At 38.7% G+C, this 19,283-nt stretch overlaps 1 protein-coding gene across 1 annotated transcript; it reads right to left on the bottom strand.

Annotated features, from left to right (window-relative positions):
* Nucleotides 1-274: 274 nt before the first annotated feature.
* Nucleotides 275-3,745, bottom strand: LOC138876436 (uncharacterized). Its single transcript, XM_070155356.1, has 7 exons — nt 3,352-3,745; nt 3,014-3,240; nt 2,585-2,725; nt 2,289-2,476; nt 1,466-1,959; nt 1,236-1,372; nt 275-397 (listed from the first exon to the last, which is right to left on the bottom strand). The coding sequence occupies exons 1-7, from the start codon at nt 3,743-3,745 to the stop codon at nt 275-277; spliced, it is 1,704 nt and encodes a 567-aa protein (XP_070011457.1).
* Between the last annotated feature and the right edge of the window lie 15,538 nt (nt 3,746-19,283).

The following is a 19,283-nucleotide window of genomic DNA, read 5'->3' on the forward strand; positions in this document are numbered from 1 at the left end:
GACCGTGCTAAAACCACGGAACCCGGGAATGCCTAACACCTTCTCCCGGGTTAACAGAATTCCTTACCCGGATTTTTGTGTTCGCGGACTATAAAATAGAGTCAATCTTTCCTCGATTCGGATTTGAACCGGTGACTTGGGACACCATAAATTATCCCAAGTGGCAACTCTGAATTTTAAAATAAATAATCTCGTTTCGATTGTCACTTAAATTGGAAAAAACTCCCTTATATCCCCTTATGAGTGTAGTGAAAAAAGAGGTGTGACACTCCCGCTACACATTCTGCTTCAGTTGTTGACGAAGCCATTGAGTTTTGCTTCCTTGTGCCCTAAGAGATGAGACATGATCATGGCAAGTGAACCATTCCAGAAGTGCTTTTCCTGTCCACAAGATAACCTGCACAATTAACATCAGCATACCCAATAAGATTAAAACTGTCACCTGAGGGGTAATATAGGACCAGGTCCTAAGTTCCCTTAAGGTATCTCAAACTTCTTTTGGCAGCCTTCAAGTAGGATTCCTTGGGACTTGACTTATGATTCTATTCTAGAGTGCAAATACGAAGGGACTAGGGAAATTTTTATTTTTTTTTCAATTTTTAATTCTTGTCTAACTCTAAAATGAAGGGAAGTGATTATGTTATTGGATAGATGAGAGCTTTTGTGTCTCCAGTTTGGGGCTGAGGTTTGATTGGTAGAGGAACTTGGGAGGTTAATTTGATTTCTCTGCACTCCTTGTTCTGTTACTTGTGGAGTGCCATGAACTGCATCTCCACTCTTTCTTCAGCTTCAATTGTAGTAAGTGAAGTACCAGGTTCCTTGTGAGAAGTGGAAGATGATGTTGTATTGTCTTTCACCCGTCTCCTTCATCTTACTCATCATATCAGTCTCCATATTTGAAACCTCAGATATTTCCCAAGGACTTCATTATATTGATCATCATTATTTCCTCCTTGGTTAGCGGAAAGCATCTCGTTGAATACCTCATGAGCACTTCCTTCCACTCAGTGTACCCTTTTGTTGTAGACTCTATGGCCTTTGCTTTGTAGGGAGTATCCCAGAAGGATTCCTTCATCGCCTTCTGCATTAAACTTCCGAAGCTGGTCCTTCCCGTTGTCGAGAACATGGCATTTTCATTCAAAAAGGTTCTCAGATGAGTTGTCTTTGGTTTTCTTCCATTTGGCAGCTCATAGAAGGTTTTGGTTCAGGAGGGACCTGATCATACACCTGTTCACCAAGTAGAAAGCAGTATTTATTGCTTTCACCCAGAAATTTTTGGCGATTCCATTGTCGACGAGCATTGTCCATGTCATGTCTTCCAGAGTTCTGTTCTTTCTTTCAGCAACACCATTTTGCTGTAGAGTCCTTGGTGCTAAGAAGTTGTGTGAGATTTCATTTTTGTTACAAGCTCATCAAATTTGGCGTTGTCACATTCTGTCCCGTGGTCAGATCTGATGCATACTACCTTCAATTTTATCTTCACTTGGATCTTCTTGACAAAGGCCCCTAAATATCTCGAAAGTCTCATCCTTTGTTCTAAGAACCAGTGTCCAGGTGAATCTTGAATTTGACAGACGACGAACCAGGTCCTTATGAATCAATTTATTCAGAAGTGAGAAGCTTACATGCCCCAATCTTACATGCCGGAGTTCTGCATCATTATCAACTGACTTCAAGCATCTCATATCACCAGCTTGTAAAGATTCAAAGTCAGCAACGTAGATGTTCTTGTTTCTTTTGGCCACTAAGACCACTTTAACAATTACCAGATTGGTAATTGTGCACACTTTTGATAAGAACTCTACTTTGTTCCCTTTATAGTAGATTTGAGAGACACTCAGGAGACTGTACTTCAAGCCATCTACGTAGTGCATGTTCTCAATTGAGTGACAAAGAGATTTTCCAGCTTTTCCAGCACTGAGAATGTACCCTTTCGTTTTCAAGGGATACATTCCCTTCCTGCAGGGCTTTCAGTGAGAAGAAATCAATGGTGCTTCCAGTCATGTGCTTTGAGCATCCACTATCTATGGTTCATTGCAGTATGCTTCCTCTCATTGTTCCCTGCACATGCAAATTATGGGTTAGATTTAGGAACCCAAACTAGTTTGGGTCCCTTGTTATGATAAAAGGGATGGATAAGGGCTTTTCTAGTCCATGCAGGCAATATTCGTTTCTTGCGACCGGTACCTGGTCCCTTGTTAGTAGTCACTTTGTCAGTAAACACTTTGTTTTTCTAAACAGATTGAACCCTGGCCTGGTAATTTTCTTTGAAGTGACAGTGGATATACAGCCAGTTATCAGGAATAGTGACGTACTTGCTGTGAGGGTTGTAAGGAGTTTTTTTTCTTTGGAACCCGATTCCCTGTCTGTTTCCACTATTATTCAAATACATGGCAGTGACAGCATCTGAGGACCAGGTCCACTTCAGAGATTTCTCAAGATCAATTTTTACTCTCTCCAATTCAGCTTGAAGTTGCTATTTTTTCTCAAGTTCACCACGTAGACTAGTTTTCACATCATTTAATTCATGTTCAAGCTTGATGTGTGTCTCACTAGCTACTTCTTTCCCTTTTCCAAGACTCACAGTCCTATGTTCTTTATTGAGTCCCTCAATGGCTTCCTCTAGGTCAGTGATTATCACTAAAAAATCATCCCTCTCTTGCTCAGTAGTTGAAATTTTTTCTTCTAGAGTGTGTTTCTCATTACTGAGACCTTCTATTGTTTCCTTCAAGTCAACAACCACTACTATCAGGTCATCTCTCTCATTTTATACACTAGTTATCTTTTCATTTAGAGCTTCCTCTTCTTTTTCAAGATTAGTTATGGTCTCATTTAGGTCCACTACACAGACCACCAGATCATCTCTAGATTGTTCAGCTTCTCCTAGTTCTATGGTCAGGATCTCCTTATCATTATCAAGGCTATAATAAGCATCAATTAGAACATTTGCTAATGACCTTAACTTCTTAAAAGAGTCGGATTTCAGATTTCTCTGAACATCCCTGAAATTTACCTCATCATCTTCATCTTCTTCATCCTCATCAGACTGAGCCATCAGCGTGAACAGTGAGTCATACTTCGTTGCTTCAGTTTCCACTGCCATCACGGAAATGTTTTCTGCATCTGGTTCCCTTTCTGATTCGCTGGAGGAGTCTCCCCAAGCAACAAGAGCCTGCTTCACAATATTGTCAGCTGCGCTTTTTCGATTGAATCGTTTGTCTGGAACTAGGTTCCTTTTTGCTGCTTTGTCAGGATTTTATTTGTATTGTTCCTGTTTCATGAGTGGACAGTCTATGATGAAATGCCCTGGCTTTCCGCACCTGTGACAGAGATCATTGTTCCTTGCCTTACTTGAACTACCCCTCTTTGGTATACTACCATTTCTTCGAACCATCTTTTGAAATCTTTTAGTAAGATAGGCCATATCACTATCATCATCACTTGAGTCACTGCTTTCAGCCTTGAGTACCAGGTTCTTTTCCTTCTTCGGCTCTCTCCTTTCATTGTCTTTCTTTCTTTTTATCTCGTATGTCTTCAGATTATCAATCAACTCATTCATGGTTTGAGTTGGTAGATCTTTAGCTTTAGTGATGGCATTTACCTGACTTTCCCAAGAACCAGGTAGGACACTGAGGATTTTCCTTACAAGCTTGTTTCTAGGAATAACATCTCCAAGTGAATGAAGCTCATTTATGATGGAAGTGAATCTAGTGTGCATATCCTGTATAGACTCAACATCCTTCATCCTAAAGAGCTCATACTTTATGGTGTGCGGTTTGCAACACTTCCCATATTTCTTTGGCAGTATCACAAGTTGAGACTCTGTTATACTCATCGGGTCCTATACCACATACCAATATTTTCTTGGCGCGATAGTTCTTTTCTACGGCTTTCTGTCAATGTCGTTGTACTCTTTTCTATCTTTCGGCACCATTGGTCCAGTTTCTTCAAGCTTCTTCATAGGAACATGTGGACCATCACATATGATGTCCCATAGTTCTGAATCTTCGGCCATTATAAAATCATGCATGCGAGTCTTCCACTAGCCGTAGTATTGACCATTGAATCTAGAAGGTTTATATGTTGATTGTCCATCCTCAAAGTTGGGTGGAGCAGCCATTGAGATCCTTTCTAGGTGTTAACTTTTTAGAAAGAACCTGCTCTGATACCAATTGTTAGTTTATATGAGTCCACCAAGCAGTAGAGTACCTGGTCCTCTATGAGGTTATGCTGAGAATGCTAGTAAAACTGTAAGTAAATGAGACACATGATTTTTACGTGGAAAAATCTCACACAAAGGGAAAAAATCACGACCTACACTTGTAGGCATTCAACTTCACTAACTTGTAATCTCACTATTACAAGCCACTATTTAATACCTCTACTACAAAGGATTCAACTTAACTAACTTGTGATACTCTTACCACAAGCCACTTTGTGACTCTCTAGTTACAAAGGCTTTAAACTTATTACTAAACCTAGTCACAACATAATCTCAGAAAGTTTACGGATTTTGGGTTTCCTAAAACAAAGCTTCTAAGAAAGCAAGATAGGAGTTACAATAAAGAACAAATAACAAGATTACAACTCAACTACGGATATACATAGACTCATTGTGAAACTGATCCTTTAGTGGAGTTGTCTTCTTGTTCTTGACACACCAGTGACTTTAATGCTAGATGAACACTTTAATGCTTGAGAGAATATCATTGAATGTACAAGTGAATGTGTTTTACCTTGCACCAGGTTGTTATACTACAAAAGACATCACAATGGTGATGTCAAATCTTAGTACACGTTTTTTCCCAATGAGAAGTGGCTGTTGCACTATCTGTTGCACTGTCGCGGGCAGTCACTTTTTGCAGTTGCGTTCCAACTGTATAGTTGACTTGTACTTTTGTGAAAGAACCCTAAGGGACCAGGTCCTTGTTGTGTTCCTTTTTATAACAGTTGCGGATAGTCACTATCTGATGTTACGTTCCAGTTGTACAGTTGACTTGTACTTCTGTTGGAGAACCCTAAGGGACCAGGTCCATGTTGTGTTCTTCCTTGTGGACAGGCCCCTGTTGTGTTCTTCCTTGTGGTTGTTCACTCATTGCTGGAGATCAGACTGAACATTTTCCATTTGAAAAGTACACCAGGTGGGTAAGTTTCTTTATCTGGTTCTTTACAATAAGTTTGTTAGATCATCAAGATATAAGAGGTATAAGGCAAAGACATTGAAAACTCATCAATGGCCCTTGGCCGTAGAGGTGTTATTTCGAGCTGGTCGAAATATTAACCTGCTATGAGTCCCAGAAATTCTTTTTGAGAGTTTTGGGTGTCCCCTGGAGGAGTCCCAATTTTTCTCAGCCTCTGTGTTTCCTGGGTAAGTCCCAAAAATTATTTTTTGAGAGCTTCGGGTGTCCCCTAGAGGAGTCCTAATTTTTCTCAGCCTCTGCATTTCCTGGGTGAGTCCCAGAAATTGTTTTTGAGAGTTTCGGTGTCCCCTGGAGGAGTCCCAGTTTTGCTCAACCTCTGCATTTCCTGGGTGAGTCCCAATTTGACTGTGTTTCCTAGGTGAGTCCCAGTTTGATCGATTTTATTTGCATCAGAGAAAGTGATGTCAGAGGGTATAAAACGTTGTTATGTTGCTCACGTTCATTTCGTGCTTGTATTGGGGTTTCCCTATCTAGTCCCTTCGTCTTTCGGTCTGGAGACGTCGTTGGCAGGCGAGGCGATGGATTATACTTTGAACTTTGCTGACGTCCCCCTCATTGTTTCGAATCAAAACCACCCCGAGAGAGCCCAATCGGGACAACACTTGGGTGAGGAGAAGTAACACGACTTGGGGGACGTCCTTTTTCAAAAGTTGAGATGTCTGTGATGGGTGGCATTCAAGTTATTTTGTAGTAGTTCCTCTCCAGTTTGAATGCTTCTTTGCTCGTTTGTCCATACGATGCTTGTGTTCCTGTTTAAGCAAATAACATAAGGTAAACCAAAATGATATTTTTCTTACCTCGATCTGATGAGTCGATGAACGAGGGTAGCCTTATGGTGTTGTTCACTCTGCCTGGCATTTAAGTGTTTGACGGAATGGAGGTTTGTGGATTCGGTAGCCGCATTCAGCTCTATTTTCTCCCCTCCCCCCCTTTCTGATGCCCTGCCCCACGTGGGTTGGGTTTATCTTATCTCGCTCGTGGGCCATCCGGTGTGTGGGAGGGGAGAATGTTAAAATAGAGCAAGATGCGTCCAATTTTCTATAGGATCGCGCAGCAGGTGTCGTCTCCTCTTGTGAGCTTTGCGTAGATATTGATTGTAACTTCTGCTTTCATGTAGCATCAAGATCTAGATTAGCACGTGAGGTTTACCTACCATTATTTCTAGTGGGTGATTGTGTTTTATCGGTTTTGGATATGAAGGAGATTAGGAAATTTGACTAAGAAATCCCCACAGACAGCGCCAAATTGTTTGACTAAAAGATGTCAAAACCTTTATGGACTAATCAATTAATGGTGAGGAGAGGAAAATCTTAGCCAAGCATAATCAACTTCAGACCTTGAAATGCATTATGCGATAATGAATAACAAAATAGAAGGAACATTTTATTATTCTTGATGTTACAATCCTATCTTTGATAGGAAGAATGAAATCATTGTTTACATCCTTCAGAGGATGAAATTGATAGAGAAAAAACAATTCAGAAAAAACCCCTTTTTGAGCATCCCCCCTCTATATATAGTTCTCAAAATTTTACTGTGTTCTTTGACCAACGTGTTCTTCACACGACAATCTAGACGCCGTTACTTGAGTACCGTTCTTACTCAGCATTCATCGTCGATAATTGGACTGAGGTTGGTCGTGGTGTTTCTCGTCATTTCGCCACTTAGGCGAGACCCCAGCTTGGTCATCTACTATGGTCAGGTTTTGACCCATACAATATCCATCTCTAATATATACTACAACTATCGACACTCCTGTCAAACACCAGATCAATTGAAGAGTAAAAATAATAACTAAGCCTTTAAACGAACTAGTTTGTGTATATATTCGGTATGATTCCCTTATTTTAGGTATAGAATGGCAAGAATTCGTAAATCTAATTTTTCCATGTTCTGCTTTTTGTTCTTGAAATGAACTATTTCTGTTAATGTAATCCGTGTCGAACGGGTGTCTCATATTACAGTGCTACATTTTGGAACTAATAATTGGATTATTTCTTTATTTTTCATTTCCATTTTATGTTGGGTTTAACTTTTATATATTGATCTCATAAAAACAATTTACGGTAAGTGGTCAAATATATTCATATACTATGAAAAAAGTTTAAATTATCCTTCATTATACTTTAGGTCTAAATATACCCCTTCCGTAATACCATTTGTTCATATATACCCTTCTTCTATTAAGTTTGTCCTAGGTGAATATCCAATCTTATGTGGCACTGATATTTGATGAGGTAAATGCTACGTGTCCTCACAACCCTAATCCATATATAAAAGACTAAAATTTAAAATACAATATTTTTCATGGTAGCATACAATAATGGTGGCAATAGTGGTGGAGGGGAAGAAAATTTTAGTGGTAGAAAAAAAATAGAAGGAAAGGGTAAAATGGGTTAGGGGCGCTGAGGTGGCAAGCCATGTGGCATCCACCTCATCAAATGTCAGTGTTATGTAGGATGGAATGTCCACTTTGGACAAACTTAATGGAAAGAGAATATATTTGAACCAATAATATAACGATATGGGTATATATATACTCAAAGTATAACGAGAGGTACATTTAAACCTTTTCTGATAGTACGAGCATATATTTGGTCCTTTTTCAAAATAATTATGCACTATTAGATTACTTTAAAGGTAACAAAAGCAACTGCACATAGTCAATAGAACTAGTAACTTAGAAAATATAATAAAAATTTTTATACAACATGTAAAATTCATTTGCATTGTTAACGAATATTAAATAAATCCTTATTTTATGTTTGAGACCCTTTAAATGTTTACCCCTAAAACGGAATAGGTGGGTTGATTCAATACAAATAATCTAAAATGTTAGATAAATAATTTGAATATAGAATGAATAACCAAACCAATTATGATGTTACAACCGGGCTCGGATTTGGGCTGAACAGTAATTTTACCCTCGATCGGACCCTTGATTTGAAGCCAAATGTATATGAAGAACAATAATAATAAGAACTTTTCAATAGTTAGAAAGTAGAGAAATGAATTTGTATTGCCTTGGTATGCGTGTTACGATCTATTTCTTCAAAAAAAACTTCCCATTTATATAGTAGGAGAGTTTCACCCCTAGTACAAGTCTAAAAAAGGTAAAAATCTTTCTTTCTCGTTAATTACTGATTTGTTACCAACATCGGGCGAGATTCGCGCTGTGATATGCGGTTGGGCGCGAATATCACGGCCCCCTGTTAGTCATGTGCAACCTTTTGCCATGTTTTGGAGCTCATTCAGGGTTCGAGGAGAGTTTCCTTTTGAGGTCAAATGGCGAGCATTCCATTCGTGCCTTGCAATAAAGAATTCCCGACTTCGATTTCGATCTCATATACTCTTACTATGTTCGATACATCAAAATATTGGGGTGTGTGTTAACCCCGATTTGACCCTACGGGGTGGAAGTGTTAACAAGAATTTTTTTTTGGAAGGCAATAATATTTTAAAGTATCTTAACTAAGGCATGCAATCAAATTAAATATGCTCTTTCTATCTCGTTTTATGTTGGCCCAAGTAAATGTAAAGTTTTGAAGACTGACAAAAGGAACTCAGACATGGACCAGGTCTATCTTGTGAAGCACAGTCGTGATCAACCCAAACATGTGAGATGCACGTGACGGAGATAAATCTAACTTATCAGAAGCAATATCTCCTGATCTGATCGAAAAGGTTGCATATTGGATAAGGAGAGAAAGACTCCTTACATGAAGAGAACACAGTTTAGGAAGAGGATAGTGTTAGAGTATGAGATCAATTAGAACTCTTCTACCATAGAAGAGTAGCATCTGTATCTCAGTCAATCTCTAATTACTAACCCATTAAATATCAGTGTTGTTCTCTCTTACAGGCAATGCACATAAGCAGAAGTTAAACGTGAATTGAGAGCAAAATAGCAAGGCAATTTTGCAAGCAATTTATGTGTGATTCAAGTGTGCAATCCTGAAGCTACTTGAACATATAGAAGAACCAGTTCCAAGTATCTATCTTTTATTCTAGTTCAATTGTAGTAGGTGATTTTACATTGTACCTTTCAACTTTTATAGAAGCAATTGTATTAGGTACTTAGAGTGTTCAAGTTAGAGTTAACTTGAAGTTGTCGCAACAGTTGAGGTTGTGTGCCACAACGGGATCAGAGTTAATCCTAGGTTTACAAAAGAGTTTTTGTAAATGCAGTTTTTGGCTCAGTGATTTTAGTAGAAGTTTGGGAAAATCCTACTGAGTAGTAGGTCGTGGTTTTTTCACCTTTTGAGCCAGGTGTTTTCCACGTAAATATCTCTATGTTCTTTATTTTCTTTACTTATTATTCCGCAAACAGTAGTAGTTGGAACACATAGAAGAACCAGGTCCTTCTATAATCAAGTTAAGCGAAAATTAGGTACTACACAAATCACCTCCCTCCCCTCTTGTGTGGTATTGAAGTATAAAACATCAATTGGTATCAGAGCGGGTTATCCTTGAAGAGGCTAACACTTTAGGAATAGATCAAGATAAGTGCACCACGTGGAAACTGGGAAGGGCAATCCACTGCTAGGCCCCCACTCTTTAATTGTCAGTACTATTCTTGGTGGAAGAACAGGATGAGAGACCATATCATAGGAGGAGACTATGAACTCTGGGACATAGTCACTGATGGTCCCATGTCTACTAGAAAGAAGAATACTGAAGGAGTGGACGTGCCAAAGATAAGAGTTGACTGCACTGCTGAAGATTTGAAGAAATGGGAAAAGAATGTCAAGGTCAAGAAATGGCTTGTTTGTGGACTAGGTCCAGACTAGTACAGCAGGATTCAAAGTTGTACCACTGCTAAGGAAATATGGGACACTTTACAAGTGGCCCATGAAGAAGCTCCTCAAGTAAAGAGATCAAGAGGAACACTGTTATATTCTCAATATGAGAATTTCACCATGAAGAAGGAGAAACTATCCAGGAGATGTACACAAGATTCAAAATACTAACAAATGAACTTAAATCTCTTGGAAGAATTATCCTTGAAGAAGACAAGGTTGAGAAAATCTTGACAAGGGTCTTACCAGTAACTTGGGAAAGCAAAATCACTGTTATTCAGGAATCAAAGAATATTGCTTCTCTCAAGTTGGATGAACTGATTGGAAATCTCACTGCCTATGAACTGAGAAGGCAAACTATGAAAATGGATGCACCCAAAAAGGAAAGGAACTTGGCTATCAGAATAGCTGAAGGTACAGATCTAGAGGATGATGAAATGACCATGATCACAAGGGATTTCAAGAAGTACCTGATGAGAGGAAAGGGTTATTCAAGAGGTACAACCTTCAACAAACCAAGGGCTCCTAAGAAATAGACCAACGAGGGCTACTACAAATATGGAAAAACTGACCACATGATCAATAATTGTCCTCAGTAGGAAATCGAATGGAAGAAGGAAAGGGCTGAACGAAGGAACAGGAAGAAGGAACAGGTTCAACCCAAAAGAAACAAAGGATCAACAAAGGCTATGGTTGCTGCTTGGGGAGAAACATCAGATGAGGAATTAGAAGATGAAGCTGGAGATGAACAAGCACTTATGGCCACTGGAGAATCAGATGATGAACAAGAGGTAAGTGTGATTCATCTCAAAGACAAGATCAAATTTCTGTCTAAAGAGAGATTATCTGAATTATTGCTAGACTACATTGATGAGTCTGAGGTAATAAACAATGAGAAAGAGCAATTGTCTAGGGAGTGTGTGATCTTAAAAGCCAAGTGCAAAAATCTAGAATCTAGGGATAGTAAGAGTGATAGTAAAAATACTGAGTTGAAGAACCAGGTTCTTGAACTTGACACTAGCATCTTAGAACTTAGATCTGAAAATTTAAAACTAAAATTAGGAACAGGTAAGAAAAAGGCTGATCACACACATATCGCCTTAGAAGAAAATTTAGGAAAAATGAAGGATAAGTTGTACAAGAAAGATGAACAAATAAGAGTCTTAAAAGAAGACCTAGGGAAGGTAAAGCATGAACTAGACAGAACTTGCAAATGGAATAAATCTTCTGATGTACTATCCTGGCTACAAGAGCACCACAGTAGCAACAAGAGAGGACTTGGCTATGGGACCCCATCACCTAAGTGGGATCCCAAAAGAAAATATATCACACTTCCTGAAAACAAAATCTGCACACACTGTAGCAAGACTGGTCATTACAAAAGTGAATGTAATGCAAAAGAAAAGGCCAGTCAAAAGAACAAAACCTTTGTTCAAGAGAAAAATAGGGTGCCTGAATGGGCCAAAAGGAATTTAATTCACCCTTTTGCCAATAGAAAGGGACTCAAACTAGTTTGGGTTCCTAAGACTAACCCCTGATTTTGTTTTGCAGGTCCAAGTGAAGGGAAGTAGCCAAATATGGTACATGGATAGTGGTTTCTCAAAGCATATGACTGGAAGCAAGAAATAGTTCCTTTCACTTGAGGATCTAAAAGGAGGTAATGTCTCCTTTGGAAATGGGAAGAAAGGTGAGATCATTGGGGTTGGAAAGGTAGGTAAGACAGACTCACATTCCATTGAGAATGTCTACTTGATAGATGGCCTGAAATATAGCCTAATCAGTGTATCACAACTGTGTGACAAAGGTAACCTAGTAGTATTTACCTCTACCAAATGCTTTATGATGAATCTTACCACTGACAAAATTGTTTTGCAGGGAAAAAGAGTTAACAATATTTACATTGTAGATTTGTCCACTCTTTCATAAAATGAACTTACTTGCTTGAGTGTGTTGGACAATGATCCCCTCCTGTGGCACAAAAGACTAGGTCATGCAAGTCTGAATCAACTCAACAGATTAGTCTCCAAGGACCTGGTGATAGGATTACCTAACATCAAGTTCAAGGAAGACAAAGTTTGTGAGGCCTGTGCAAGGAGGAAGCAGGTAAGATCATCTTTTAAAAGCAAGAAAATAGTAAGCACAACCAGGACGATGGAACTGGTTCATATGGATCTCTGTGGTCCAATGAGAACATTGAGCAGAGATGGTAAGAAATATGTGATGGTACTTGTTGATGATTATTCTAGGTTTACCTGGGTACTATTTTTAACATCTAAGGTTGAAGCATTTGACATGTTTACTGCCTTTGTTAGAAAAACTCAGAAACAACTACGTAATCAACTTGCATCAATCAGGTCTGATCATGGAACTGAATTTGAAAATGTTAAGTTTACTGAATTTTGTGATGAGCATGGTATAGATCATAATTTCTCTGCTCGTAGGACTCCTCAATAAAATGGAGTAATTGAAAGAAAGAATAGGACTCTTGAAGATATGGCTAGGACTATGCTTCTTTCTAGTAAACTGCCCATAACTTCTGGGCAGAGGCTGTAAATACTGCATGTTACATCATTAATAGATGCATGACTAGACCTCTTGTAGAGAAGACTCCCTATGAGTTACTTAAAGGGAGAAAATCAAATATATCCCATCTTAGGGCATTTGGGTGCAAATGCTTTGTGCACAATAATGAAAAGGATTCCCTAGGTAATTTTGATCCCAGAAGTGATGAGGGAGTATTCTTGGGATATTCTTCACATAGCAAAGCTTATAAAGTGTACAACAAAAGAACTTTGTGTAGAAGAAAGTGTGCATGTAGTTTTTGATGAAACTAACATTCATTCTGAGAGACAGGAACATAAAGATGAAGCTATTGGGCTGGTAAAAGAATTGAGTGAAGTCACAACTCAAGCTAAAGATGCACCAAAAGAAGGAACAAGTGATGTAACATGTACCTCCATCCACGGCAACCTAATAGGGGGAACTAAAACCAATCCCCTAATGGAACTTGTCCATGACCCTGTTCCTCAACAACAGAACATAGAAGAAACATTAAGCAGAAACCAGTTGGTTGTGAAACCTTACAAGTATCAAAGTTCTCATCCTATTGAGAACTTAATTACTGATCCAACATCTGAAGTTAAAACTAGATCACAATAAATAATCTGTGTGCTTTTGATGCTTTCTTATCTCTTATTGAACCTAAAAATGTTGTTGAGGCTTTGCAGGATGAATATTGGTTAAATGCAATGCAAGATGAACTCAATCAGTTTGAGAGAAGTCAAGTTTGGCATCTAGTTCCAAGACCTAAGGACAGATCAGTAATTAGCACTAAATGGGTCTTTAGAAACAAGCTTGATGAAGATGGAACAGTTACAAGGAACAAGGCAAGACTGGTGGCCCAAGGTTATAGCCAAGAGGAAGGCATAGATTATGATGAGACCTTTGCTCCAGTTGCATGACTGGAGGCAATAAGACTCCCCATAGACTTTGCAGCACACATGGAATTCACTTTTCATCAGATGGATGTCAAAAGTGCGTTCCTAAATGGCTACCTAAAATAAGAAGTGTTTGTTAAACAACCTCCAGAGTTTGAGAGCAAGGAGTGTCCGGAACATGTGTACAAATTAGACAAGGCTCTCTATGGACTCAAGCAGGCTCCTAGAGCATAGTATGAACAACTGTCCAAATTCCTGCTTGAACATGGCTACAAGAGAGGTAAAGTTGACAGTACTCTATTCCTGAGGGAAAATGGTAAGGATCTTCTTATAGTACAAATATATATTGATGACAAAATTTTTGGGGCAACCACTGACAAACTAAGTAAGAATTTTGCCAAACTAATGGGGAGTGAGTTTGAAATGAGTTGGGTGAGCTTAACTTTTTCTTAGGCTTACAGATAAAACAAAACCCAAATAGAACCATGATCCATCAGAAGAAATATGCTAAAGAGTTGATTAAGAAGTTTAAAATGGATGAATCAAAGGAAATAGATACACCCATTGCAACAGCTACTAAATTAGACATAGATGAACCTGGTTCATCTGTTGATCAGAAGTTGTATAGGGGTATGATTGGTTCACTTTTGTATCTTACTACTAGCAGACCTAACATAGTTTTCAGTGTAGGGCTTTGTGCTCGTTTTCAGGCAAATCCTAAGGAATCTCACTTGACTGTTGTCAAGAGGATACTGAGATATTTGAAAGGCACTACTGATCTTTGTCTTTGGTACTTTAAAGGTAGTAATTTTAATCTAGTGGGGTATGTTGATGTTGACTATGCAGGTTTCCTTGTGGATAGGAAGAGCACCTCAGGTATGGCTCATTTTCTTGGTTCATGTCTTGTATCATGGGCCACTAAAAAGCAGAATTCAGTGGCCTTATCCACTGCTGAGGTTGAATATGTTGTTGCTATCTCTTGTTGTGCTCAATTGTTATGGATCAAACAGCAGTTGATAGATTTTAGCATTAAAGTTGGTTGCATTCCTATCTTTTGTGATAACACTAGTGCTATAAATATGACAAAGAAACCAGTTCATCATAAGAAGACTAAGCACATAGATGCTAGACACCACTTCTTAAGGGTCAACTATGAGAAAGGATTGATTACCATAGAATTATGTGCCACTGATAAACAAATTGATGACATCTTTACTAAAGCACTGAGTAAAGAAAGTTTTGAAAGGAACAGGTTAAAATTAGGGATGATTAAGATCACCTAATGGGACCAACTTAGAATGCATAATGAAAAAAAATGGATAGGAAATTTGGAACTTGTGTAAATATCTAGATTAATTTTTACTCAGTTTCATACTGTAAATAATATACTCTTGTGACATGTGTTAATATGACTCACTGATCTACAACAAAATTTTCTCTATTGTGGTAAATTGAGGCATGATCAAGAGAATTTTAAATGAAGAATCTGGTTCATTAGTATTGGTTCATTTGAATGCCAAGGTATATTTTCTATACTCTACACAATTAGAAATATAAATATTTAAATCATGAGCAGAGTCCAACCATTGTTCAACACACTAGAAAATCCTATCCGTTTGTTTTTGAACCAGTTTCGTCTTCATTAGAATTCTAATCACAAAAAATGCCTAAAATCTACGGAAGCCTAACCGTTTGTTCAACCTGCAATTTCAGGTTGATTAGACCTCTAATTGACTGCTAAAGCTACCGTTATCAATTAAATGAGTCTTTCCCTTTAAATACTCATTATTACTTCATGCCACCCTCATAATTCAAAACCGTCAAAAACCTTCTTCACTCCCAATTGCTTTCTTCTCCAAAGGTTTAACTCACCAATTCTCTCAAGAAATCAGCTATAATGACGAACCCACAAGGCAACCCTGGAACTCCTCCATAGCCTACTCCTTCTGATTCATCTACCCCTCCTCCACCTAGCACGATTTCCCAACCCAGGCGAAGGAGAGTAAAAATATTTGTTCGCAAAACGGTGGCATCTGATGCTCTTTCAAAGAAATTGAATGAGAAATTAAAGGCAAGTCAGGCCCAAGATTCTGATTCTAACTCTGATTCTGATTCGTTCAAATCTGTCAGTGAGGGGGAAGGACTTGGGTCTTCTGACTCTGAGAAGGCTCAAAAATCCCCTTCTAAGGCTCAAAAATCCCCTTCTAAATCTTCTTTGACTGAAAATTTAGAAAATAGGTTTGTTTTGGTTGGGACTATCAGGGATGTGGAATTACCTGAGTTAGGAAGGAGTGTAGGTAAAAAGAAATTTGAAAAAGAAAAGGAGAGAGAGGGCGAATGTGGTGATGTGAGGGGAAAAGGGAAAGGAGTGGTTGATTACCCACCCACTGTTGAACTGCATGTTCCTGATATTTGTGGGGTTGCACAGGAAACTGTTGAAGAAAGTGGCAAGAAGTCAAAGGGAAGCGGTTCAAGGAGGCTGCTGAGGGGCTAGTTAATCTAAGCTCACAGGGAGATAAACCTGGTTCATCAATTAAAGAGACCCTAGCAGACCTTCTGAAAAAGGTAGGTGCAAGTTACGATCCAAAAAAAAAGGAAAACTCCCACACCAAAATCCCCCAGTGCTGCTACACCTTCCAAGAAACAAAAGGCTTCCTCCCCCAACAACTACTGAAATTCCTTTACCAAAGGGAAGAGCCACAAGAAGCAGGGTGAAACAGAGTGAGAGTGACCTACAAAAGGCTTTGGCTGAAAGTAAGAAGAAAAGGATGGATAAAGGAAAAGGTAAGGTTTCAGAGTCCTCTGAAACTGTTGATGTTGAGGAGATGAAACAGGTCCATCAGGAGGACCATACAACAATAGAGGTTCAGACCCTAAGCCCAAAAAATCCAAGACTTATTCCAAGAAGTCTTCATCTGTGTCTAAGGCTGCTGAACCTTCATTGGCCAAGAAGACAAGGTCTACAGTGAAGAGCAAACAAGTTAGAGTTTCTGAAGATGAGGAATGGAGTGGTGAAGAAGAAAGTGAGTCTGATGGTGAACAAGACAAGCTGGCCATGTTTGGCAAAAGAAAAAATTTGAAGGAAAGATTGTTGAAAGATTTGGTGGAACCAGGCATGGTTTGTTTGGTTGACACCCTAGCTGCTCAGGGCTGGAAGGACATGGTCCTTCAGATGGATTAGAGATTGGCCAGAAATGAAATCATTAAATTCATGGCGAATGTTGAGGTAAAAGATGGCAGAATTACAAGCAAAGTCAAAGGAGTTCAAGTGATATTTGATGCAGAGAAGCTGGGAGAGATTCTAGATATCCCTGCTGAGGGATATGATGATTACACCAGACAGAGATGGCCAAGTCTGGATTCCCTTCCGGCTACCCTTATAATCACTAGGAGATTTTGTGATGTTACAAAAGTGAATGAGGCCAAGTTTGTGCACAAGAGTGAAATGAAGCCACATCACAAAGTCATTTTTGAGTTTGTCAACAAGTGCCTACTGCCCAGGCAGGAGAGAAGGCATACTGCAAATTATATAGACTTAGTTCTGATGGAGTGCCTTGAAAGTGGAAGGCAAATTAACTGGCATGCATTCATCATCAAGCTACTGGACAGGGTTATCAATGGCTTCAAGGCTCATGCCACCCCTTATGGCTTTATTCTGACTACGGTTCTGGATAGGTGAAATGTGCCTTTGAAGATATGGGAAATGGCCACAAGCAAGGATTACTTTGGCATTAATACTCTGCTTGCTTGTGACTATTTAGTTAATGTCATTCCAAATAAACCTGGTTCATCCAAGAAAACACATATCAACAGTAAAGCCAGGGCTCTTGTTCAGGAAAGTGAGGCCAAGGATGCTGAGATAGCTAGGCTAAAGGCTCGTTTGACAGAGGTTGAATCTGAGAGGGATGCTCTTAGAACTGAGCTAACCAAGGAAAAGGAGAAGAATGATGGGATTCTTCACAATATGTTGAATCTTCTCCACGCCCAAAACCAATCCTCTAGCTTCCCCAAGCCTTAGGAATTCTAGCCTTTATCTCATGAACCTGTCTAGTACCTTCAGTGACCCGGATTAGCGATTTTTCTTTCTTTTTGCTCATGTTTTGAATGTTTTTGCTTTCCGATTGTACATTGTGGTAGCAACATATCTTCTATCAATGATATATATTGTTTCTCCTCTTGTTGAATGTTAATATTTCCTTGGTAGTTTAAATATGTTTGCTTGAGTACTGATGATTAATCCATGATTGCACTTGAAGTTGCCCCAGTGGCCATGATTAAAATCTGGGACTCACACTTTGTTTATGCAACTTTTCGATGATGCCAAAAGGGGGAAGAGATATTCTGCTTTATATATTCTCAATAAGTGATATTTATAACCAAATTAATCTGGTCATTGATGATAAGTGAATTTTCTAAACTTTGTATTGATGGTTAAGCTGAGTTCTTACAGGGTCCAAGTGAGTAAAAAGCACAGAGTTTGTCATCATCAAAAAGGAAAAATTTGTTGTCCCAAGTAAATGTGAAGTTTTGAAGACTGACAAAAGGAACTCAGATATGGACCAGGTCTATCTTGTGAAGCACAGTCGTGATCAACCCAAACATGTGAGATGCACGTGACGGAGATAAATCTAACTTATCAGAAGCAATATCTCCTGATCTGATCGAAAAGGTTGCATATTGGATAAGGAGAGAAAGACTCCTTACATGAAGAGAACACAGTTTAGGAAGAGGATAGTGTTAGAGTATGAGATCAACTAGAACTCTTCTACCATAGAAGAGTAGCATCTGTATCTCAGTCAATCTCTAATTACTAACCCATTAAATATCAGTGTTGTTCGCTCTTACAGGCAATGCACATAAGCAGAAGTTAAACGTGAATTGAGAGCAAAATAGTAAGGCAATTTTGCAAGCAATTTATGTGTGATTCAAGTGTGCAATCCTGAAGCTACTTGAACATATAGAAGAACCAGTTCCAAGTATCTATTTTTTATTCTAGTTCAATTGTAGTAGGTGATTTTACATTGTACCTTTCAACTTTTATAGAAGCAATTGTATTAGGTACTTAGAGTGTTCAAGTTAGAGTTAACTTGAAGTTATCGCAACAGTTGAGGTTGTGTGCCACAACGGGATCAGAGTTAATCCTAGGTTTACAAAAGAGTTTTTGTAAATGCAGTTTTTGGCTCAGTGATTTTAGTGGAAGTTTGGGAAAATCCTACTGAGTAGTAGGTCGTGGTTTTTTCACCTTTTGAGCCAGGTGTTTTCCACGTAAATATCTCTGTGTTCTTTATTTTCTTTACTTATTATTCCGCAAACGGTAGTAGTTGGAACACATAGAAGAACCAGGTCCTTCTATAATCAAGTTAAGCGAAAATTGGGTACCACGCAAATCACCCCCCCCCCTCTTGTATGGTATTGAAGTATAAAACATCATTTTATATGTACTCCTGAATAATATTACATTTTTCAAGGACCGTAGCGAAAGGAAAGTTTTACACATTTTGTGTACACAAAAACTTGTACCAACTTCTTTTTAGTTTTCTCAATAAAAAGAAAGTTTTACGCATTTTGTGTACACAAAAACTTTGGACGAACTTCTTTTAGTTTTGTCAATATAAGCAACTCAGAGTTTCAACTATCTCAATAATCATATGTGTACCGAACGGACATGAGCATGTTTACGCACCAGAATTTTACACAATACAAGTTACCAACAATTACATTAATTCGTAATTTCAAATCGAATTTCTACGAATGTCTCTATCATTTTAGGGCCTGTATAAATAAGGAGGAACACACAGCTCTATTGAAGGGTTTCACCGACAGAAATAATCACAAGAATAGCTCAA

Source organism: Nicotiana sylvestris, chromosome 8 (assembly GCF_000393655.2).
Source record: "Nicotiana sylvestris chromosome 8, ASM39365v2, whole genome shotgun sequence".
Taxonomy (NCBI): Eukaryota; Viridiplantae; Streptophyta; class Magnoliopsida; order Solanales; family Solanaceae; genus Nicotiana; species Nicotiana sylvestris.

What these genes read in the sequence shown, in the direction of transcription:
- LOC138876436 (XM_070155356.1), bottom strand. Translation starts at nt 3,745, where the DNA reads ATGAAGGATGTTGAGTCTATACAGGATATGCACACTAGATTCACTTCC. An exon ending in ACCAAAGAGGGGTAGTTCAA is followed by an intron (nt 3,241 to 3,351) that starts GTAAGGCAAGGA and finishes CTGACAAAGCAG; the next exon opens with CAAAAAGGAACCTAGTTCCA. An exon ending in AAGTGAAGATAAAATTGAAG is followed by an intron (nt 1,373 to 1,465) that starts GTAGTATGCATC and finishes ACAACTTCTTAG; the next exon opens with CACCAAGGACTCTACAGCAA.